A 23798-nucleotide genomic window follows, 5' to 3' on the forward strand; every position below is an offset into this window, starting at 1 on the left:
CACAGAGGAAGAGAGAGAGAGAATGAGAGAGTGAGGGTAGGAGGGAGGGGGCGTCTCATCCCTCTCCCCTTAAAGACAGAGCCGATCGCACTCACCGCTCAGTGCCACCGCAGGCTGAGGAGGAAATCGCCGGGAACATCTCTTTTACCTCCCTCCCCATCTGTCTCCCATCGCTCACTCGCTCCGTCACTCTCTCACCCATCCCTCCTCTCTCCTCTCTCCTTTCCAGGTGATCACTCCATTCCGCAGGCTCATCCTCTGCGCCGAGAACAGGAAGGAGATGGAGGACTGGATCAGTTCGCTCAAGTCCGTCCAGTCCAGGGAGCATTACGAGGTAAGGGTCCTTGCTTTAAATCAATGGAACGGACCGATCAGAGTGTGTGTGTGTGTGTGTGTGTGTGTGTGTGTCTCTCTGAAAGAGAGATAGAGCTTTAGGAGGTAGATGGAGTGTGCAGTGATGGATTTGTGATGAGCCTTGACTTTTTTTTGGGATAGATTTGGACACAACTGCAGCTCTTTTTAATATCACTGTGTGTATGCAGTGTGTGTATGTGTGATGGAGGTGGGAGAGTGTAGACAGGTGTGTAAAGTGTAGGACAGGACAACGAGTGCAACTGGGGACTGGCTGAGTTGTTTATGCAGAAGCACTCGTGTCCATATTGAACGAGGCGGTCAGCCTTAAGGCAACACCATACATGCATACACACACACGCACACGCACACAGTCAAGTCTGCCTCTGCAACAGACGCATCAACTCTTTGACCTATTTCGACACATCATTCTGGAACACATGACTCCACATTTGGTGCCCCCCCCCCCAAAGAACTCGAACCAAATACCACAACTGTCATTTTAATGTTTGTCTCTTTCATCCAAGACAAAGAATCTAGTAAACAGGCCCACAGCATCGTCTGGGGCACCACTCTTGACATTTTAATACCAGCCTGTGGCACAGAGACATTCCAAATATAGGGGGGGGGGGGGGGGAGACGGAAGATGAGACCTGAATCTGGGTTATCCGTTGAGGAGCGGTGGGGAAGAAAGAGCTGCTGCATCTTAATGGCTTTGATTTGGGAGGGAAATCTTATATAAGACCCCCATCCCCTCACTGCACTGCAATGCAGCAGCACCCCCAGAGCTCACACACACACACACATACACACATACACACCGCTGGGCACACAAATATGCAAAGATGTCAACATTATTGCATCTTACTTATTGGTCCCTCTTCTCCCCCCTAGTTTACAACTACCTGTTAATAATTCTACCAATACAAACTGTAACCAGGGCGGCGGCAGCGACTGCAGATGCATCGCCCACACACACACGCACTCACACAGTTCACTGCTCGCGCTCGCCTCTCTCTCACACACACACACACACACACACACACAATATCATCCACTTTTCTTGTCCAGCGTCACCTTTGGTAGAATGACAGAGTGGCATTAACGAGTGTGTGAGCGAGTGGAGGGTTGTTGCTGCGTCCTGCTGTGCACTTTCCTTAAGCCGGCCACTTACCAGGCTCTCCTGTAGAGCAGGGACACCAGGCTAACACAACTGAACTGTGTGTGCGTGTGTGTGTGTGTGTGTGTGTGTGTGTGTGTGTGTGTGTGTGTGTGTGTGTGTGCAGGGGATGAATGTGGTGCCATTTAGGATTTTTATGAAATCCACTGTTCTGCTGCTTTCAATATATGTACATGTTTGGTTGTGTACATTATTACAGTCACTTCCAGGGGTGTGGACTTGGACTTGACTTCAGTTTGCTGGCAACTTTGCAGCCTTGAGAGTCACTATTATTAATAATAATGATGATGATGATGATGATGACGATGATGATGATGATGATGATGATGATGATGATGATGATGATGATGATAATAACAATAACAACAACAACAACAACAACAACAATAATAATAATAATAATAATAATAATACAACTTGTTACTCTACTGGGACTTGGACCCAAACAAAGTAACAAATACATGTACTTTTTCTTCTTCTTCATCTATCTGTGTTTTAATTAGCTTATAAAGTTTTTTGGGAATGTGATGAATAAAAGCATCAGCAAGTTGTTGTCCAGGTGTTATATTTAGTTTTGAGCACATTGAGTAGTTCTAAATACTCATACTCATAACAAGAAAAGAAATACTATTCAAGATTAGTAAATTAGTATTTGTATTATTATAAAGGTTCAGTAGTCGCATAATTGTTTTTTAGTGAGCCATGATTTTCTCTGGATGGAAAATGATTTCTAGCTGGATCAGTTTCTGTTTCTGTTCCATTGGTGTGAGGCTTTGACTGTGAATGCAGTATTGGTCCACGTTGTGAATTTACTGCGTCTGCTGTATTTGCCTGCTTATGAATGACGGCTTGTTTTCTCTTCCTACTCCCAGACGGCTCAGTTTAATGTGGAACATTTCTCAGGGATGCACAACTGGTACGCCTGCTCCCATGCACGGCCCACCTTCTGCAACGTCTGCAAAGACAGCCTATCTGGGGTCACCTCTCACGGCCTCTCCTGCGAAGGTGAGTAAACGCACGTAAACACGGCACGCACGCTTACAGGGATTCATCCACAGAGAATTACGCACATGCATGTTTCATAACGTTAAAGCTGCTCTAACACCTCTCTGCATCTCGGCGCTGTCTCACGTCAAATAAAGCTCTGGTGTGGAACGATAACATGCAGCATATCTGTTGGGACCATATGTCTTGGAAAAGCTTTATGGAAATTAGGCTTGTGAAGGCAAGAAGAGAAAAGAGGTAGAACTTCCTGTGTGAATGTTTGTCCAAGTGAAGCAGATTGGAAACGCTAGAGCCAGCGAGAGTCTTAGAAATGTTCTGGAGGTCTATCAAGCTGTTTGCTGGAAGAGGATGGAGTGAAACAAGCGGGTGGTGAGCTGCCATTAGCATTGCGTAGTGAAATGAGTGTATGGCAGCCTGTATGCATATGGTGTTACCTCATACATTGTTCATTAGGCACTGACTCAGACCGGTCACACTTCATTTCAGCATCTCTTTGTTCACACCGCGTGCAAAATATCAGCTCACCAAGTTTTCGAGTGACGCCACAGCTTTCGATCTCAGATCATAGGTGGGGAGTGTGCGGCTTGAGTCATCTCCTCACCTCGTCTGTGAAATGATCAGTGAGGTGGGGCGACATGAAAGGGTGCAGGGCGAAGGGGTGACACTATTTTTTTGCTTTCTTTGAACTGGTGGAGTGTAAAGTGTCAGAGACAGGCAGCGGCTCTTCAATGAGCACCATCTGCATATCCTCTCTTTCTAATTTGGCTAATGCTCCCCTGTGTGTGTGTGTGTGTGTGTGTGTGTGTGTGTGTGTGTGTGTGTGTGTGTGTGTGTGTGTGTGTGTGCATGTGTGTGTGTGTACATGCGTGTGTGGACAGTAAGAGCCTCTCCACTGAGTGCTCATTATCCACTGCAGTGAGGACCTCTCATATCTAGAGCAGAGGGCAAGAGAGAGAAAGAGTGAGAGAGAAAGCATCTTGTTAGAGCAGAGCATCTAACTTGTGATTTAAATCAGCTTATCCACAAACACACACACACACACACACACACTTAACCAACAATAGGGAAGATAATGTAATCAAGATTGCAGGACTTCCATCACATATCGGAGTCAGGAGCCTGGATCTCCGTTTAACAAAGTTACTATAAACTGTTGATTAGTTTGTTCAGATAGAACTTCAGATCCATAATCAGCTCAGAAGTTCTGATCCTGTCCATTCGGAGCTTATTGATTCTCTATTGATTGACTACATGGGAGTGGCAGAGAGTGAGGGGAGCAGAGGAACAGAGGAGAGAGCAGACAAGTGTCTCTATTAAACGTCATCCGGGGAAACAGTTTCACGGCAATCAGAGCTGCTTATATTTCCTTTCGATTTCCTGAGCAGGACGGTGGACGGCGATGGATCCGTGCTGCCACAAACACACACAGACAACAAACTTCCCCTGTCTCTCTCTCTGTTTCAGCCTCACATGTGCAGACTTGGTTTTGTTCCAGTCTGATCTGAGGACGGTAAAGGGTGGGGAATTCAGGTCCGGCCATTAGCAGGCAGCGGTATCGTGTCCTCTGCCTTCTCTTAATGTCCTACTAATGCTCGCTAACAGCATTTAGCGGTGGACAAGATTGAAACATCGATCACAGCTCCCGGATACGACCAACTTTGTTTGGATCAAACGTTTCCCTGGCGGTTTCGGGCCAAAGGGAGATATCTGTAGGACGCCTGGAGTTAACTAAGTTTTTGTGTGTGTGTGTGTGTGTGTGTGTGTGTGTGTGTGTGTGTGTGTGTGTGTGTGTGTGTGGACGTGTGTGTGTGTATCCACTTGTGGATTAAGTAAGGGTGCGGGTGGCTGGAGGCAAAGATCGCCAGAGTGCCGACATTATTCATGACTCTGCTAAGTGCCTGTCTCATTCATAATGGAGCGGCCAGCAAGAGCAATCTCTCCCCGCCTGTACTTTGTCATCTGAAGTATTATTCACATTACATTTAAATTTTGAGTTATTGGCCCAACGCTCTCCTCCAGAACTATTAGGTACTGTGAGGTGACATTTTACCCCATGACAGCCTTCTTAACGTTGGGTATTCTACCTGTAATGGACTGTCAGAGTCACAGTCAACTTTAGAGTCCAACAGGTGAGGAAGAGCAATTTGATTGTAACATCTACATACATGTACATACATGTCCACAACGCGTCTTTTGCACGTTTTTTCCTGCCAAACATTGGTTCAGTTCATTTACAAGCACTCAATACTCAGGCCAATGCAGTCTGTAATAGAAACCACAGCTTGAGTAAGTGTGATAGCGCCGGCTGTCAGTCTGTCCGTCTGTCCGTCTGTCAGTCTGTCAGTACACAGGATGCTGAGCTGTGATGTTGGTGCGTGGTAGGAAACACACGGTGCTGTAGTTTGGCGGAGCGCCCTTCTTTGACCTTCACAATCCCCCTGCTGCCTACGTGCTGGAATACACTGAAACAGCTACCGGGGCCTCATGATGGAGGTGTTTTAATTGTACATCTTCTTCCGTGCAAAGTGACTCACGCCTCACGAGTTCATGCTGGTTTTTTACAGCAGCTATCCAGACAAGTAGGTCGTCTGTTTACGTGCTCCTGGTTCAAACAGTCCTGGGTGGTCCCTGGGCTGGGGTTCCTCTCAGACCTGCTCGGGGGCCTCCTGGAGCTGGATGTAGATGAATGGGTTGAGAGCTGCAGTGTACATTAAGATCCTCAGGCTTTGCTACTGTCAGATTACTGCAGAACAGGCTTATGGAGGTTAGTAATTAAACCCTGCGACATCTCATTAGGTCTTGATTCATTAGAACAGTGTACAGTGCAGCCTGTGCCTGATCCTCCAGCACACACACACAAGTAACGCAGCTCTCATCTCAGCTACAATAACTCAATTAGAAAGTTTGGGAGTTTCAGTGGGTGTTTTTTTTTTTGCCATTATCTGGATTAATAACCTTATTTATTATATCTTGGATATAATAATAGATTCTTAGCTTAATTTTACTCGGCTATGCTGTACAGTTTTGCCACATTGTTCTCGTCCCACCAGACCAAAAACAGTCCATAACTACCATACACCTACAGGTCAAAGTTTACTCATTCAATCTATCTAACACCGCACTAATAATGATCCAGAATGTTGACACGAAGACTAACAGATAAGCTCTTTATTGTGTTTTTCAGTGTGCAAATTCAAAGCCCATAAACGCTGTGCTGTCCGAGCCACTAATAACTGCAAATGGACAACCCTGGCTTCCATAGGAAAGGATATCATTGAGGATGAGGATGGGGTGAGTTTCATTGTTTTATCTATTTATTATGTTTTGTTATTTTATTTAGTCTTAGTTCTTTACTTCTCTAACACGGTGACATCGGATTGTTGCTGCTGGCTAATCAGAGCGGAGCAGACTTTTCAGTGTGTGTGTGTGTGTTTGTGTGTTTGTGTATGCGTGCATTTGCGTGTGTCTGCAGGTTGCCATGCCTCACCAATGGTTGGAGGGAAACCTTCCTGTCAGTGCCAAGTGTGCGGTGTGTGATAAGACGTGTGGCAGCGTGCTCAGGCTACAGGATTGGCGCTGCCTCTGGTGCAAAGCTATGGTAAGATATCACACACATACACACACACACACACACACACACACACAGGCTGTAAATGCTCCACACCTAGTTAGGATATGAGAAGGGAACATCACTCTTCACGCTTAGCGCTCAAAAATCAGATACATTTTTGTTTGTTGGTTTGTTTTTAACTGCATTTACCTCAAAAATCAGATTTTATTCTGGTTTGTTCAGCCTTGGCAGATGTATGGACTCTAATGAGTAACCTCCCAGTTTTTGTAGTGCAATATAGTCATGGATAAACACACTCATCAGGTGGTGAGGCTCTAACCGAACGCCTCCTGTTTACTGTCATAATTGTTTCATAATTGTTCCCCAAAAACGAGGACAGAGCTTTTTGTTTATTTCTTTACAGTTTGACTGTGTTAAACCTTTACACAGATACATGACGTAATGCAAATTCATGCACAAAAGCCCAGGAGAGACCTTGTTGTTGTTGTTGTGGTAGGTGCACACGGCCTGCATGGACCTGTACCCACGCAAGTGTCCTCTGGGTCAGTGCAAAGTCTCCATCATTCCCCCGACGGCACTCAACAGCATCGACTCGGACGGTATGGAACACACACACGCACACACACATACACTTTGACATGCTGGCGTGTTGGTGTTGTTATGCGTTGGAGTGAATACATTTGATGGGCTGATATTTTCTGTCTGAACTCTTGACATTTTACTCACATGGTGGAAAATGGCAGCAGGAAGGAGCATAATGCTTACACACACACACACACACACACCACATGTGGAACACGTGTTGGAAAGTAGCAAATTAAACATAATATTATTGTTTCCCTCCTCCTAATATCTCATAGTATCTCTGCCCTTTACTTGCTTGCTGTGTGTGGTGGTCACTGATGGGAGGGAGGTGTGTTTTGGTGTGTGTGTGTTCCAGGAAATTGTGTGTCCTGTATGTCCAGGGGGATAAAAATAGCCTTATCTGACAGGTCTACACACACCTTGCTGAGGTTAAAATAGATCAGCGGCTTGTGCTGAGGTGTGTTTGCGAGGAGGTGTACAGGTAGATGCTTTAACCTTGCGCTGAAAGTGGACACACACAGACACACACACACACACATGCAGACACCCTGTGAAGTATACACATTCTCACACGTCTTTGAAAGGACACGAGCATGCAGACATCACACATGGAAAGATGAGCTCTGCAGATGGCTACAAAGCTCCCTGAGGCTCCCTTCAGGCTGTATGTTTGACGTGTGTGTGTGTGTGTATGTGTCTGTAAGCATTCAGGGTGTGTGTCCTATTTCTATTTCTGCCTTTGTCTTCTTACAAATGTGCATGGGGTCGTACATGTGTGTATTTGTGTGTGTGAAACCCGGTGTAGATGGAGAAAGATAGAGGAGAGTAAGATGAGGAAATATAACATAAAAAAGGAGGCACACGTCTTCCCTCTCCCTATCGATCCGTTCTTCTCTCGCTCCCTCCGCCTTTCTTCACGTGCTGGCATCCTCTCAGCCCAAACGCAGGCCGGGGAGAGGGGGAGCGTGGTTGTAATTGGCTCGGCGGGAGGGGACGGGAGGGGACGGGGGGCGGACTGGCGCACGTGCCGAAGCGTCGTGACTCCCCCTCCCTCCCTCCCCCCCTCCCTCCCTCCCTCCCTCCCTCTACTTGCCTTCCACCCCGACCCCCCCCCACCCTCCCTCTATCCATCCTTTGCAGGCGACATGACAGAGAAGGGATGGGTGGGGGGCAAAACCACAGAAAATAGAAAGGAGGAGAGACTAGAATAGAGTGTGAAATCAAAAATGAGTCGGTGCAAGTGGTTGATGACAGTGTGTTACCTTCTCTTTGATTAGGGAGTGTGTGCGTGTGTATGTATGTGTGTCTCTACGAGTGAGCAAACACGTGTTTTTGGCATGTGCTCTGTCCCTCTTTGCTGTTATCTTTCCCCTCACACGCAGGGAGGCTTTAATGAGGCAGCTTAATGATGAAAGAGCCTCTGCATCCTGCTTACTTTCCACTGTGTCTTCTTGCTGCTCTATAGGGCAATTATTTTTATCTACTTCTCCTCAGGCTTCTGGAAGGCCACCTGTCCCCCGTCATGCGCCAGCCCCTTGCTGGTCTTCGTCAACTCCAAGAGCGGCGACAACCAGGGAGTGAAGTTCCTCCGACGCTTCAAGCAACTCCTCAACCCGGCCCAAGTGTTCGACCTGGTCAACGGCGGTCCGCACCTCGGGTGAGCCCCACATAAGAGGCCGACAGCTGCCCGAGTGCTGGACGCTGCTGTTGCTACGGGTGACAATGACGGGTGTCTTTGTTGTGTGTCTGTCAGTCTGCGTCTGTTTCAGAAGTTTGACAATTTCCGGATCCTGGTGTGTGGAGGTGACGGGAGTGTGGGCTGGGTCCTCTCAGAGATCGACAAGCTCAACCTGCACAAACAGGTGACACACAAATCACACATGTTCACAGCTCAAAGGCTCCAATATGATGTTTTTGTGCATGTTGTTCCTATGTGAACAGTCAAAGCTTCATTTTAAGCCACATGTGGAAATAAATGTACTTATTTTATCACGTTATTGTTTATCTGATGGTTCTAAACCGACCAGTCAGAGAGCCTGATCTTGAAGTTGAACAGCCAATCAAATCCATTATAACATCCTGACCCTATCAACTGAAAAAGCTGCTCTAATCTTTATTGCAGAGGCTTAACAATGCGTCAGAATGCAATAGGTTGTCTAATTATCTTTCTGTAATGGAACATAAACCCTTGTTTGCACATGTGGGTCGTTTTTAAACTGTGTAACCACAGCTGTCTGATACGGATCACATGCTGTATATAAAAATAAGATGTAACGTGGCTACCAGCAGTGTAAATGTACCAAACAAAACAAACACCCACACACACGAATTTGGTATAAACTGTATGGATGGAGATGCACACAGATGATGAAGTAAACTGGTTTTAGATAAATACATTTACACACAAGTGGGTTACAGTAATCTGGTTAAGATCATTCCTGTTTGCAGCGCCTGGCTGACCTGACACACAGGTTCTCCTTTGTGTTTAACTCAGACAGACTGTTACTGCCACTGTTGTCAAGTTGATTTAATTGCCCTGTATTAGAAATGAACCACAGTCCTGCTTTTGTAAAGGTAATTTCCAGGATAATTTGTAGATCTAAATGTTCTCTACCTCTTTAATCCAAAATACTTTACAGTGACATTCCTCCATTCACACACACACACCATTCAACCATTCATACAGTGACGGCAGGATCATACAAGGCGCCAACATGTACTTCAGGAGCAGTTATGGGTTCAGAGTTTTGCTCAATAACACTTTGAGAGGCAGTAGCAGCCTGGAATCAAACCAGAAACATTGTGCTTCAAAATCACTCCCCGTCGGGGAATCGAACCCCGGTCTTCCGCGTGACAGGCGGAGATACTGTCGACTATACTAACGAGGAGGCGATGCAGATTGCCCTACAAACACATTTGATATGAATTGCGACACCTGAGCATTCTGCCTTACCGAGCTGTTCAAATGGGCAACACGAAAACACACACACACTCATATTCACCTCATTCAGAATGCAGCGGACGCTCCCTGATACCTATCAAACGTTCTGTATTGTTTTCAGTGCCAGCTGGGAGTTTTGCCCTTGGGCACAGGAAATGACCTGGCACGCGTGCTGGGCTGGGGCCCGTCGTGTGACGATGACACCCAGCTGCCTCAGATCCTGGAGAAGTTAGAGAGGGCCAGCACCAAGATGCTGGACCGCTGGAGCATCATGACCTACGAGATCAAGATCCCACCCAAACACAGCTGCCCCACCACACCCGAGGGAGTGGATGACTGCCAGGTGCCCACCCACACACACACACACACACCCACACACACAGGCACGTCGAGGCTGATAGATATTTTCACGCATCAGTAGACACAATCAAAGCCAGCAGGGCTCAAATAGAGAGACCCGAGCCAGATTTCTGACAGATATTAATATTCTGTGAGGTTGAAGCACTGGTGAGATGAATCTAGATGACACCTACTGTCATGGTTCCTATATTTGAGCTCCTCTAGCATTCATGTTACAACTTCCTCCACATCATCAAGCTGCCCACCCTGATCATCATCTTTTATCTGCTCTGCAGAACATGAACACAAACTCATCAGCTTTTGCCTTTCAATTGCAGTTTCTAAGTCGCAATTCAAAGAGGGGCAGTTCTTTGTCCACTTGATAATATAACCATGATATTACCTAATCACAGTTATCTTAGAGTTATTCTTCACACTGTTGTAAAAATTGAAAAGCTACTGCGTTGTCGGCAGGATTTGAACCTGCACGGGGAGACCCCAATGGATTTCTAGTCCATCGCCTTAACCACTCAGCCACAACAACTGCATGCCACATTAAGGCCATGTCTGCGATTTAGACTCACCGTCTCTTTTTTGTATTTCCTCTCCAGTTTCATATTTCAACCTATGAGGACTCCGTGGCTGCTCACCTCACAAAGATCCTCAACTCTGAGCAGCACTCTGTGGTCATCTCGTCTGCCAAGTGAGTGAGTCCAAACAATTGGACTAAACCAAACCTCAGGTGTAAAAACAGCTGTTGTTTTTAAAACAGCTGTGATAGGGCACTGATTAGATTGCTCAATACAATCTTATACGTTTATACCATTATTACATTGCAGACTGCAGCAGATTTGAGAAATGTATGAATGCATGTAATCGAATGTTCTGCGGATGTAAACATTGAACCTGACACAGTGCTAAGCTAAGATAACCTATGCAGTCTTCTTCACGGCGACAGAACACAACCGGGCAGAAACGTCATCATACATTACGTACAAAAGTAACTATTTCTTCTTATTTGTAGGATCCTGTGTGAGACAGTGAAGGATTTTGTGTCCAAAGTGGGTAAAGCTTATGAGAAAAGCACCGAGAACACTGAGGAGTGTGACACGATGTCTCTGAAAGTAAGATCTACACACAGCTCAGCACATGCAGGGATGCTGTTCGTCTGCCCAGATTAAATTTCAGCTATTTTGCTCTCCATTACAAACTACAGCATCTAACCATCTAACCTTGAATGTCTTTGTTCTCCTCTGTGCTGCCAGTGTGGCGTCCTGAATGAGAAACTGGACTCCCTCCTCCAAACCCTCAATACGGAGTGCCAGGCCTTGCCGCAGCTTCCCCACGCAACTCCTCCGATTGTAGAGGAGGAACAGGAAGAGGAGGAGGAGGAGGAAGAGGAAGAAGAAGCCAGCGAGGAAAGTCTGACAGAGCTGAAGGAGAAGCTGGAGGAGCATGATACGGAGAAAGGAGGAGGAAGAAACGCTCCACACCAGCTGTTCAAAAGCAGGGAGCAGCTGATGCTCAGAGCCAACAGTCTGAAGAAAGCTGTGAGACAGATCATCGAACAGGCTGAGAGAGGTGAGACAACTGTTAAGGTGGCCTAAGTCTACATTACATCTAAATTAGATTCAATCTAAGCAATAAAGACAGAATTACATCTTTGCTGAATTGCTTCTTAATAAAGCAGATTATCATATCCATGTTTTCATTTCAGGCTCTATTTTGAAACCAAAATACATTGATCCCCTTTTACTCTCCTGTGTTTCAACACTGCTATGCAAACTGAGTCAGTTTTGGGAGCTGTCCACTTCAGATTGGTCAGTCAGGGTACGACATGGTAGATGTACTTCGACTCTGGTACTCTGGAACATTATTTGCGCATTTTAAACTTGAAAACACTCCATATGAAGGAGGCTTCCGGCGCTTGTTACTTACAGTTGGTCATTGTAGAACTCACAAGCTTATGAAACATAAACCTCATGCTGGGGTCCATGTTTTCAGAGGCTATGGGACATATCGTAGAAGAGGGAAATACCATTTTGGAACCCCATAGTTTGAAGATCTATGTCCACATGCATCAGTCTTAAGTTTTAAAATACCCAATATGTCCTCATGTATTACATAAAAGAAATTAGAAAGAAAGAAATTAGAAAGAAAGAAACTTACGCCCCCATTAATCTCTGTGGTATTCGTCTTATGATGATCTGGTCTTGTTCTCCTCTCCAGTGGTGGATGAGCAGAACGCCCACACAGAGGAGACAGAGCTGCCGTCTCCCCTGGACTTCCGGAAGGACAGTGAGGAGGAGAACAGGGACAGTGAGAAGGACGAGGACACCAAGGAGCTGGAAGCGTTGCCATGTGAGTGTGTAACGCTGCCGCATACGGTGCCACCAAACAGGATTGTAGCCAGGCCCCATTCCAAACCTGACATCTGCTCACACACCTCCCTCATCTTGGCCTTATCTTCTACCTAATGACACATTTCACAACACGTCCCCTGTCCAGCACGGCCGCTCTTTCACTTTCCCAGCTGAGTATCATGAGTGGATGCCATGTATGTAAAATATCTAAAAGATCTAAAAACTAACTGTCAGTTACGTAGACAGAACAATAGAGGAAATCACTCTAGGGACACCTAGTGGATGTTACCGTCCCTGCACTCCATTCACCCAGACACACAGCCTCAGTAATGGAAAAAGCAGCGCTGACGCAAATCATGTTTCCTGTCATAAATAAACTGGAGGATTAGTGGTAAAAGTGTAAAGAGAAACTGTGTCCTGTGTGATATTCCACCTCCTGTAGCCGACTAAGCTTTATATCTCTTTATCTTCACTCCTCAATGCAGTCTGTGGCAGTGGAGAACTCTCTTGTTTAATAATAAATAGTTGTACCCATGGAAACTGCTGGCTGGGCCTGGATGAAGCGTGTGTGTGCCAGTTTGGTGTCTGCGCGTGCATGTTTATGTGGATGTAGATGTGAATATGTACGATTGCGTGTGTGTGTGTGTGTGTGTGTGTGTGTGTGTGTGTGTGTGTGTGTGTGTGCGTGCGTGCGTGCGTGTAGGTGTGCGTGTGCATCTGCCATAGGATGTGTTATTGTCTTCGGCACAGAAGTTCTTCCTGTTTATCATAGGGCTGCTTCCTTCCTTCCACACATTTTCCAGCCCACTGCACGAGTGGACGGTATCAGCAGCCCTTGCCTTTAATATCCTCTCTTTGGTTCCTCTCCTTTCCTCCTCGCTCCTTTCTGACCTCTGCACAAATCAAAAGTCACAGTGAGCAAGTAGAGGATGTGAACAGGCAGGAAATGTTACTACTGGTTCGGTTGAAATGAGTCTTTCAGTTCATGTCGAAGTCAGAACGAGCTGACAATATAATATGACCTTTGCCCTTCATGTGCAGCTGTTAAGAGTCCCTGTTCACCCACGGAAAGGAGGGTGAGCCGCAGCACCCAGTCCTACGCCTCCTTCACCATCACCCCCTTCACCACCAGCAAGGAGAACCTCCCCGTGCTCAACACACGCATCATCTGCCCCGGTAAACACACACACACACACACACATATACACGTGTCTCACACTGTCATGTTACAGTGCACACAATGAATGATTTATGACATCAGAGGCAAAATGAGCTTGTTTATTTCTGGTTTGAACCCCAACAACTGCATTACAGCCACTGTGGCAATGTTACACATTGTACTATTAGGCCGAAATGTTTTTTTGTGAGATTTTAATTTTTAATTGAAGTATAGAATTAAGAACAATGTCATTCTATCCTGCCAGAGTACAGTAAGTTCTTCCTCACTTCTGGTCACTAAACAGTTAAAGCAGGTTCAAGTAGATTAGCTCAAAACTAAAAAATACTTGCTTTGTAAAAACTAAAAGAAAACTAAACTAAAATGTGAAGTGAATTTTGGCTGTAGGCCCCTGAACGCCTCTTAATTAGCTGCTGTAATTGCACTGACATTTAACATTTCACATTCCAACGCCCACATAAATCTAAATTGCCTCCACCTGAGTTCAAACAAAAACACAAACAAGGACGGGATCACTCAGACATTCCAGCTTAACATTGCGTGACGTGTGTGTGCGTGTGTGTGTGTGCAGGCTTACGGGCTGGATTGGCTGCTTCTATTGCTGGCAGTTCCATCATTAGCAAGATGCTGCTGGCGAACATCGACCCTTTCGGTGCCACGCCCTTCATCGACCCCGACCTCGACTCGCTGTAAGAGAATCAGTCGGCCTCCACTGCAGTTTGTTTATGTTTTTCTAACTGATATATATGTGTGTGTGTTGAGCCTCCTGATGGTTTGTTCCTTTCCCTCACCCAGAGAGGGCTACATGGAGAAGTGTGTGATGAATAACTACTTCGGCATCGGCCTGGATGCCAAGATCTCCCTGGAGTTCAACAACAAACGAGAAGAACATCCAGAGAAGTGCAGGTAAGGCACATACGCCTCCACGGCCATCCAATGACATTTAAATTACCTAACAGGCTTGAAAGGGAACATGTGAAAAGCTCATTGGCAAAATAATCAAAAACATTTTTATTTTTTTTAATCAACAATTTTACAAATGCTTTAATGGTAAAAATATTTTTTTACCTTGAAATCCCAGTAGCATGAATTAAACCGATTAAAAAACAAAAAACAAAAACATGAATAGGACAGATTTGACCTGGAAATCTGATTAAAATTCAAACTTTACAATTTCATAAAAATGGTGGTTTGTTTTTCCAATTGAACTCCACTGCCCACTTACTGTCCACATTCCACAAGTAAGAAACATTTGCATCCATCATCCTTCCATCAGACCAACTACTGTAGCTACACTGCTGTGATCAGTAAAGCTGCTGTCCTTGCTCACCACCTGCTCCCTTCTACCCAGGAGTCGTACCAAGAACATGATGTGGTATGGTGTGCTGGGCACCAAAGAGCTGCTGCAGAGAACCTACAAGAACCTGGAGCAGAAGGTCCAATTGGAGGTAGCATGGCCAGATGTGCAGCATAAATGATTCAACACGCATTCAACAGTCTTGTGTGATTCAGTGTTCATTTGGTCTCTAAACTAATATAAAAATAGACCCATAAACAATTACATCATGTCCCTAAACAGTTAGTTTGTTCTTTCTCTGTTCATATATTTTATTTAGTGATGTTCTGATTCAGAAATTGCAGTTGCCAGTTCATGCATGTTGATTTGTTTCATATTGTTATTTTTTATGGGTCTAGACTAGAGCATAAATGTTAACTAGAAACATGAAAATAAAACTGGATTATAAAGGGGACTTCCAGGTTCTTTGAAATAAAAGCCATAACCCAGCTTCACGGTATGAACAGATAAGACTCTAGACTAGAAACTACAGTAACTTCACAAATAAACCTCATATTTGCACAACAAATGACAGGAAAGCACAACAAAACTAATGATCTGATGATGAGTGATTTCAGGTGTGGTACTGGCACCTAGAGCACACAGAATAAGGGGCCCAGCTGTCCTGCCTGCCACACAGGGAAGGATCACTCTCAGGAGCTGGACTTGGTTGTGAAACCTTAAAGTCATCTCACCTCTCAGTGTGGACAACTCCACAATGACCTTGATATCCACTCCACAGAGGTTAAATTCTGGGAAGGCCTGCCAGTCAGTTAGAACTGAGGAAGAGGAAGTCCTTTGAATGAAAAGTCTTCAAGCTTATACAACCAAGTCCAGTTGCCTGAAAATTGACCTTCCTTGGATGCAAATACCTGATTTTCAGTTATCAGACTCTAAATCAAGACATTCTGCACAATTCTGCAGTGTGAATGTTCTAGATTTGTTTCTGTGGATCTCCTGAAAATATGTTGAATGCCAGATTGGGCTATGTACAACAAGAAAAATATGGACATTGTCAAACTAGTAATCTTTCCGTCCCAGCTTAAGTGGTTAATGTGTCATAGTTTTAAACTTAGACCTCCTGAATTGTCTCCAATAGACGTCTGCATGTTTCCTTTACTTGTCTTTACCGTTTCACATGTCTTTTGTTTGTCTTTCTCAGTGTGATGGTCAGTACATCCCCCTACCCAGTCTACAGGGTATCGCAGTGTTAAACATTCCAAGCTACGCAGGCGGGACCAACTTCTGGGGAGGCACCAAGGAGGATGATGTGAGTACGTGTGCGGTTGGTGGTCATACTGAACACTGTGTAATGTTCCATTCAGATCACATTTGGCAAGGAAAAGGGGTGTTTTCCTTTCCGAGCTGATGTGAAAACGTGGCTCCTATAGCACCTCTCTCTCTCTCTCTCTCTCTCTCTCTCTCTCTCTCTCTCTCTCTCTCTCTCGCTCTTTCTGTTAACTATGGAAAGAGATCCCGGTTTAACATGACCCCATTGGCCCAGAGGGGTAGGGGGAGGAATGGTTGCAGAGATATCCGTGCTTGTTTGTTCAAGGCTCAAAGGGCTGCTAAGGGATTGGAGTGTCAGTTTGCTTAGTTCACCCTCTCATGCACACGCATAGACACACACAGACACACACACACACACACCGTAGTGAGCCTCGACAGAGGTTGCCCATGCACGGACACAAATTCTATGTGCATGCTGTGTTATGTAACTGCTTTATGGGAGAATAGGTAACAGGGAGAGGACATTTAGTTGAACTTATCCAACACACCGGCACAGAGAAACACACACATACCAAGCCAAAAAACTTAAGCACTTCGTCTTTAATCTTACATTACTAACTTAAATTTATTTTCAACACAAAACAGTGAGACTTATACTGATGAAGTCCAGTGATCGACATGTTACTGCCTCTCTGTGCTTCTTGCTGAATGTTCAGGTTTCCACCTAGTGGCCATAGCCTCACATGACAAGGCATTGGATCATTTTTCTCAAATTGTTTTTTCTCAGTTCTTTGTTTATGTACTGGCCTAGTTGCTGATTCATCATGACTTTGACCTTATCATGGGCAGTTTGCTGCCAGATCAATATCTGAGCTGCCGGGAGGCCTCTTCTTTCACAAACGATGCTCCTCACATTCATGCTCCTGCTGAACTAAGCTGACAAGGCAAAATGTCACCTTTTCAGAAATACAGCAAAGAGGCAAAGATGTTGTTTACAAATCTTCCACTGCTTCACTTCCAAATTGTTTTATAGCATATTATATGTTCTCTCCTCCTCTGTGTAGTGTCTTTCTGTTTAATTAACCTGTTTCGTTTTGTTTAAGTCATAGAATGTAGGACACCCCTGATTGGCAATGCTATTATCCTGATGTGTGCCCCCAACCACCAGTGAAACGTATATGACCAACCAGTGATGCTCATCATTGTCTTGCAGATCTTCTGTGCTCCGTCGTTTGATGATAAGATCCTGGAGGTGGTTGCTGTGTTTGGGAGCATGCAGATGGCCGTGTCCAGAGTCATCAAACTGCAGCACCACCGCATAGCACAGGTAAGAAGAAGACAGGCAATATGATATCAATCATAACTAATTATACATACAAAAGTCTTGACGTGTTTTTCTCTGTCCCCAATCAGTGTCGTACGGTAAAGATCACCATCCTGGGTGACGAGGGGGTTCCTATTCAAGTGGATGGAGAGGCCTGGATCCAACCGCCCGGAGTGATCAAGATCCAGCACAAGAATAGAGCTCAGATGCTCACCAGAGACAGAGTGAGACACTTGGAGTCTGGCAATTTTACTTACTAACATTTTAATATGTAACCTTAAAACATACTGTACGTCCATGTGAATGATTTTTCTATTTATTTTACCTTTTTACTAATTGTTTTGTTTAACTATTAATCTATCTTTAAAGCAGATAAACCATCTCACTGGATTTTTTTTCCATATAATTGAATGTTTTTTTTAATGTTTTTCCCCATTGTTTTCTATATTTTCTCTGAATTCCTTCAGTTGTATCTATTTTATCGTTATTGTTCTTGCAATTTCATATCTGATTAAATGTTATTGGTTTATTTTATTTTATTTTCTGTTTCAGTGATCTCTTTACTCTTTTCTTTTCTTTTCATGGCCGATTCTGTTATTCATCCGTCATAAATCTCTGAAAAGCAGTTTAAGTCGAATTTGATAAGAGGGAAAATGCCACACAGATTAAATTGCAGGATCTATTGAGCGACGGTCTTTCTAATCCTGCAGGCATTTGAGAACACGCTGAAGTCATGGGAGGACAAGCTGAAGTATGATAAACCTCCTCTGCGACCTCACCTCTACCCACAGCAGTCTGTTGATCTGGCTACGGAGGAGGAGGCAGGCATGGTCCAGATGTGTGCCCGAGCTGCAGAGGAGCTTATCACAAGGTACACACACACACACACACACACACACACACACACACACTGCTGGAAACATAACGCCCGCCAGCTTCCTGTGTTTATGAAGAATTCAGAAAACGAAAAGCCTTTTCTGTTTTGAATTGTGCCCTCTGACACTTCACTACATCTCACAGGATATGTGAGGCGGCAAAGACCAACGGGCTTCTGGAGCAGGAGCTGGCACACGCTGTCAACGCTGCATCTCATGCCATCAACAAAACACACCCCAAGTTCCCAGAGGTTAGTGGTCTGGACCAACACAGCACACAGAGCTCTTCACTCTATGTTGTGCTCTTATGATCAAATACAGCCAACAACAAAACAGGCTGATAGTGTGACTGCTGGTACATCTATAAACCAACCAATGGGAATACAGCATGAAAGGTCATGATGGTGTTGCTGAGGTTTTTGTAATAATCATGACAACTCTGTTTGTCTCTGTATGTTTGTGAATTGTCTAAAATGACTACCTTGTCTTTTGTCCAGAGTCTAACTAGGAACACTGCTATAGAGGTGGCAAGCACTGTCAAGGCACTCTACAACGAGACCGAGTCTCTTCTATTGGGCCGGGTCTCACTGGTAAGTTAGTCTTGCTACTACGTGATGATAGTTATGATAGTGGCATTTGAACTGATATATACAGACAGACAGACATGCAGGCAGGCAGGTTGACAGGCAGGCAGGCAGGCAGGCAGGCAGGCAGGCAGGCAGGCAGACAGACAGACAGACAGACAGACAGACAGAAAAAAGACTGAAGTGTGATCTTAAAGACCAGAAACAAAAGTCTCAACTCTGACATCTATTAATTAATGAGACATCCTTTATGATGTTATTCTACCGCTATAAATTTGTGACATCATTCATGATGTCAAAGGCTGCAGCTGAGATATTATCTGTGATGTCATTATTGGCTGTAGCTGTGACATCATTCATCAGCCGTAGTTTCATCATGGGGGGCAACAGTGGTTCCATTTATGTCTGTCTAATAGAGTAGAGTCAATGTCCTGGGAAAAGCTTCATGAATCTGGAACAGCTGCATTTCTCCCAGTACTACTAGATGGTGAAGAGAGAGTAGAAGCGGATCAATGTGTTTTTAGTCATTAAAGCATTACAAATGTTTCCTAATAAATCCACAGAAATATGAATAAGAAATTGTAAATCTTACTTATAAATGTCTCCTTTAAGTTTGTTAAATTAATTTGATGAATTTCTAAATCATTCTTGAACATGTTTTCACTGTATATCTGTTTCTCGGTTGGGTAATATAATCACTTGTAATGTGTTTCAGTCATGCTGTGGTGTTATAATAATATCACACTAACTGATTTTTAATTTATTTCATATTAAGTGACTAATGTCATTTTCTTCTTGTTCTTCTTCTTCTGCAGCAGCTGGATCCCCCAGAGGAGGAGCTGCTGTCTAACGCTCTGCAGAGTGTGGAGTTGGAAATGGGCAAACTGGGAGAGATCCCCTGGCTCTACCATATACTGCAGCCCAATGATGAGGAGGTGAGCAGGCCTCACACAACCACACACACACATTAGCTTCTATCGAACACGTTGACATAGATGACCTCATCCCATACTACACCCATACTTCATTTTATTCACACATAACGTGGACGTCAGTGTTGTAACATGGCACCAGGTATCGGGAGAGCTGAGTAGCTAAATGAAAGGCTATAGGTTGACTGTGCTTATGTACCAGGATCACTCTCTGGGTTATGGCAAGAGGAACAGTCGCAGCAGCATGTTCCGCATAGTGCCCAAGTTCAAGAAGGAGAAGGCCGCCAAGAAGACCAGTCCTCAGTCAGGTAGGACAACACGCACTTTCCCGCAGGAATGAGCACGGGGAGCCTGCTTACATCTGCTCACCATGAGGAATCAGTCAGTGTGTGCTGACTGCTCTGTCTGCCTCAGTGTCTCAAAAGATGTCAAGGTGAAGCCGCTCTGTTATTGCTCAAGTGAACAGCTGTAAGCACCGAATCAACACTGCATGGCAAACTGAAAGGACAACAATCACCTCTGAGGTCATTTTACATTTGATACCTAAAAAAAGCTTAAAAGTCTTAGAAGTCCTGGGAGTTGATTGAAATGTTTCTCTCTTTGCGAGGGAACTTGACCGACCAACCACGTGGAGTTACAGTTGCTAAGCTTTGATCCAACAGTATTCAGCAGAAGGATTCACCTCTCAAATGTACAACCAAGAGTCTGCCAATTTTTTAAGACATTATTTCTTATTGTTGAATACGTCTGGTGACACACTCAGGTTCATATACTGAATGGCATCTCTCTCTCACACACACACACACACACACACACAGAGACTCATTACTCTATCACAGTCCCTGCATACACAGGTGATACGGCTCCCCTGGTAGTGATACAAAGGCTCCAAAGAATGGGTGTGTGTTTGAGGTGTGACTCCCTCAGCATGACCCTGACCATCAACAAGTGCCTCTACACCCCCGCCCCCCCTCCACCCTCCATTCATGCTCTCATCCATCCAGCCAGCGTGTCGCCAGAAGGCACAAAGCCAGGAACAGAACAAGGCTGCAGCAAGAGCAAAGCCTGCAGGCATCAAAGAGACATGAAGGTTCTTTGCCTCCAGTCAATCCAATGAGTGGTAGAGAAATCTATTTTTGTTTTGGTTGTTAGTGCATAATGGAAATGATAAAATCATGGTTACAAGTGAATCAAACAACAACCGGGGCTGCTGTCCTAGTTAGAGCAGACGCACACACACATGCTTGACTATGACAACAAAAAGGATGTGCCTAAAAACCCATAACACCTCTTTAATTTCCATCCAGTTAATGTTCAAAGTTGTGTTGCACTTTCAGCATTAGTTCACTGCGAATTCCATCAATTTTATAAGAGAGAGAGAGAGAGAGAGAGAGAGAGAGAGAGACTGGGAGAGAGAGAGGTTTGTGGGAGTGAAAGGGTAAAGGCAGATTCATTTAGGGTACCTGCTTACGTGCAGGCCTGTCCGTCATGGTCTCGGGGTCAGTTAGGTCAGTGAGGTCAGTGAGGTCAGTGAGGTCAGGTGGGGTGGAGTCACAGCCACTCCACCTCCTATCCACAGTTGGTTCCTGATCAGTGTCGCACAGGCTCCCGTCTCCCTTTACCTCCACATTTTCTGTGTGTCTTCCGATCCGACTGATGACATGCATGCCCCCAGCATTCTCTGGATCGTCATTGGCCGCTGCCTTGTTCTGACCAACCTTTGGCCTCTGTCAAACCCTTCCTTCCTTCCTTCCTTCCTTCCTTTGCCTGCTGCTGCCACTGCTCGCCCTCGTCCTCTCTCCTTTAATATGTATTCCCTCTCTCAGAGACTTTTTCCCATTTACATCAACAAGTTGCCCATTTGTGGATGTGTGCACATGTGGACATGATGTGAGCTGAAGAGAAAGTGAGTGTGTGTGTGTGTGAGAGCGAGAGAGTGCAACAGAGAGAATGTGAGAAAGAGAACCTGAATGAAGCAGTAGAGTGCCTGTATATGTGTGTGCGCATTCCTGTGAGGTGCTCTGAGCCTCTCTCCGCTCTGCTCTGTGTACGTGTGTGTGTGTGGGTGCGTGTGTGTGTGTGTGCAGTGGAGAGGTGGGGCACAGAGGAGGTGGGCATCTGGCTGGAGCAGCTAAGCCTGGGGGAGTACAGGGACACCTTCATCCGCCACGACATCCGAGGCTCCGAGTTGCTGCACCTGGAAAGGAGGGACCTGAAGGTAAACACACACCACTGCGGTACTAGCACACCTTGATATCTTTGACCAAACCTGTCCTAACCTCCCCTCTCATTTCTAAAAACAAACTCTTCCTCTCCTTGGTCTACTTTGTATCCTCTTTCACATCGTCTCCCTGTTCTGCCACTCTCTGTGCTGCACTGCACTCGCACTGCTTGGCTTCTTCTGTCTGGTTGTTGCTTCGTGCCCAAAAACCAAAACCTGGCTGTAACCCACTAACACTGTGTATCCGCTCAGAGGGGGACGCCTACAGGACAGACTGGGTGGAGATGTGAGAGTGAGATGGAGCTGGGCTGGATGGGGAGGGGACAGTCAGACAGAGTGTGTGTGTGTGTGTGTGTGTCGTATCTGAAATGGCTTGATTTGTGTGATTCTGGTGAGAAAACAGAAGAAAGGCTGGGTTAAGAGCAGAATGAGTGGTTGAGATGACTCGTCGGGTCACACAGGAGTCATGTCAGGTTAGAGTCATGAAGAATCATTGGAGTAGCATGAACAGAGGTGCAAACTGTCCTGCAGCGGAACATGCTGGAACACAGATGAGGTCAGAAGTGTGATGGTCTGCAGCTTCATCTGACCTGCAACCTGTCTGACCTTTTCACAATGACCACAATGGAAGGTTTGACTTTGTGTATGTGTATGTGTTTGTGTGTGTGTGCGTGTGTGTGTGTATGTGTGTGTGCGTGTTTCTTCTCCTCTAGGATAATCATTCAGGGGTCAGACAGGGGTTGCTTAGGGGTTGATCAGCTTTTATTGTTGCATGCTGTTGAAGAAATACAGTAGCTCAGGGTCTCCTGATATAGTGAACATCGAAGCAGAAAGTCCACTGCCTTTGAACAATCACTGCTGGATATGGAAATACCTGTATGACTGAAAAGCCTCATAGATAGTCAGTACATTTTAAAGAATTAAAGCACATTAACCGATCTGCTATGAAATCTTGTTTACCAATCCAACACAAATTGGCTTCTTGATAAATTACAGCATCAGTCAAACCTTCTGCGCGCACACACACAAACACGTGCACACACACACACACACACACACACACACACACACACACACACACATACACACACACTTACAAGATATGAACTCAGACTGACCTAATCCTCTAGGATCCGGTTTCTTCCCACAATCTGAAAAAACGCCAAAACATGGATGTTAGGTTAATCTCCTGCCATTGCCCTTGAGCAAGCAACTGGATTTGGTCCCCAGACGCTGTATCGAGGCTGCCCACTGTACGTCAAAGAGGATGGGTTTATGCAGAGGACTTAATTTCCCTCAAGGGATCAATCAAGTATACAAAATACATTTTAAAAAAATCCGAATCAAACAATCTGCATCGTTATTATTCATGGGGAATTCCAGGTATTACCAACCAAACATATGATTAATTGATTAGATGCAGTTATTGCAGGAATTAATCTGTTTTTTTTTTAATTAAATCTTCAAATATTTTAATGCAAAATGTTAACGTTACACATATCGAGCTTTACACAGACAGTGTTTATTGTAAGGGTGTGTATTACATTGTGTTACAGTACACCGGGTGTACTCGGTGTGTATCAGGCTCAGAGGTTCCTCAGTCATCAGTGACCATGAGTCATTGCTAACCTTTAATTTTTTTGTTTAAAATGTCTCATTTGTAATTTGGGCCACAGTAAACACACAGTTTGGAATCATTCAGGATGTTTGGAAACTTTTGGGGATTTGAACTTGTTCCAGGGGTTTTGAGTTCTCATATTAAATTATAAAATAGCTCTTCATAG

The 23798-nt window shown here is 44.9% G+C and overlaps 1 protein-coding gene and 1 non-coding gene across 3 annotated transcripts in view; one reads left to right on the top strand and one right to left on the bottom strand.

The window, feature by feature from the left end:
- Nucleotides 1–23798, top strand: part of dgkh (diacylglycerol kinase, eta) — a 48294-nt gene that overhangs the window by 21508 nt on the left and 2988 nt on the right. For both annotated transcript variants that reach the window (XM_076156972.1, XM_076156961.1), the window contains 25 exons: nt 230–334; nt 2404–2536; nt 5721–5827; nt 6009–6134; nt 6604–6706; nt 8187–8349; nt 8446–8554; nt 9755–9976; nt 10584–10675; nt 10997–11096; nt 11238–11553; nt 12202–12333; nt 13377–13511; nt 14084–14201; nt 14308–14418; nt 14864–14960; nt 16011–16118; nt 17292–17405; nt 17492–17626; nt 18113–18273; nt 18423–18528; nt 18775–18867; nt 19677–19796; nt 19996–20101; nt 21881–22011. In XM_076156972.1, the coding sequence (XP_076013087.1) occupies nt 230–334; nt 2404–2536; nt 5721–5827; nt 6009–6134; nt 6604–6706; nt 8187–8349; nt 8446–8554; nt 9755–9976; nt 10584–10675; nt 10997–11096; nt 11238–11553; nt 12202–12333; nt 13377–13511; nt 14084–14201; nt 14308–14418; nt 14864–14960; nt 16011–16118; nt 17292–17405; nt 17492–17626; nt 18113–18273; nt 18423–18528; nt 18775–18867; nt 19677–19796; nt 19996–20101; nt 21881–22011 (3243 nt within the window). The remainder of the gene's footprint in view (nt 1–229; nt 335–2403; nt 2537–5720; nt 5828–6008; nt 6135–6603; nt 6707–8186; nt 8350–8445; nt 8555–9754; nt 9977–10583; nt 10676–10996; nt 11097–11237; nt 11554–12201; nt 12334–13376; nt 13512–14083; nt 14202–14307; nt 14419–14863; nt 14961–16010; nt 16119–17291; nt 17406–17491; nt 17627–18112; nt 18274–18422; nt 18529–18774; nt 18868–19676; nt 19797–19995; nt 20102–21880; nt 22012–23798) is intronic.
- Nucleotides 10435–10516, bottom strand: trnas-aga (transfer RNA serine (anticodon AGA)). Its single transcript has one exon. It is a non-coding gene; the product is annotated as a tRNA-Ser (tRNA).

This window comes from Genypterus blacodes, unplaced genomic scaffold (assembly GCF_046128005.1).
Source record: "Genypterus blacodes isolate CSIRO-AG114 ecotype Tasmania unplaced genomic scaffold, CSIRO-AGI_Gbla_v1 ptg000008l_1, whole genome shotgun sequence".
Lineage (NCBI taxonomy): Eukaryota > Metazoa > Chordata > Actinopteri > Ophidiiformes > Ophidiidae > Genypterus > Genypterus blacodes.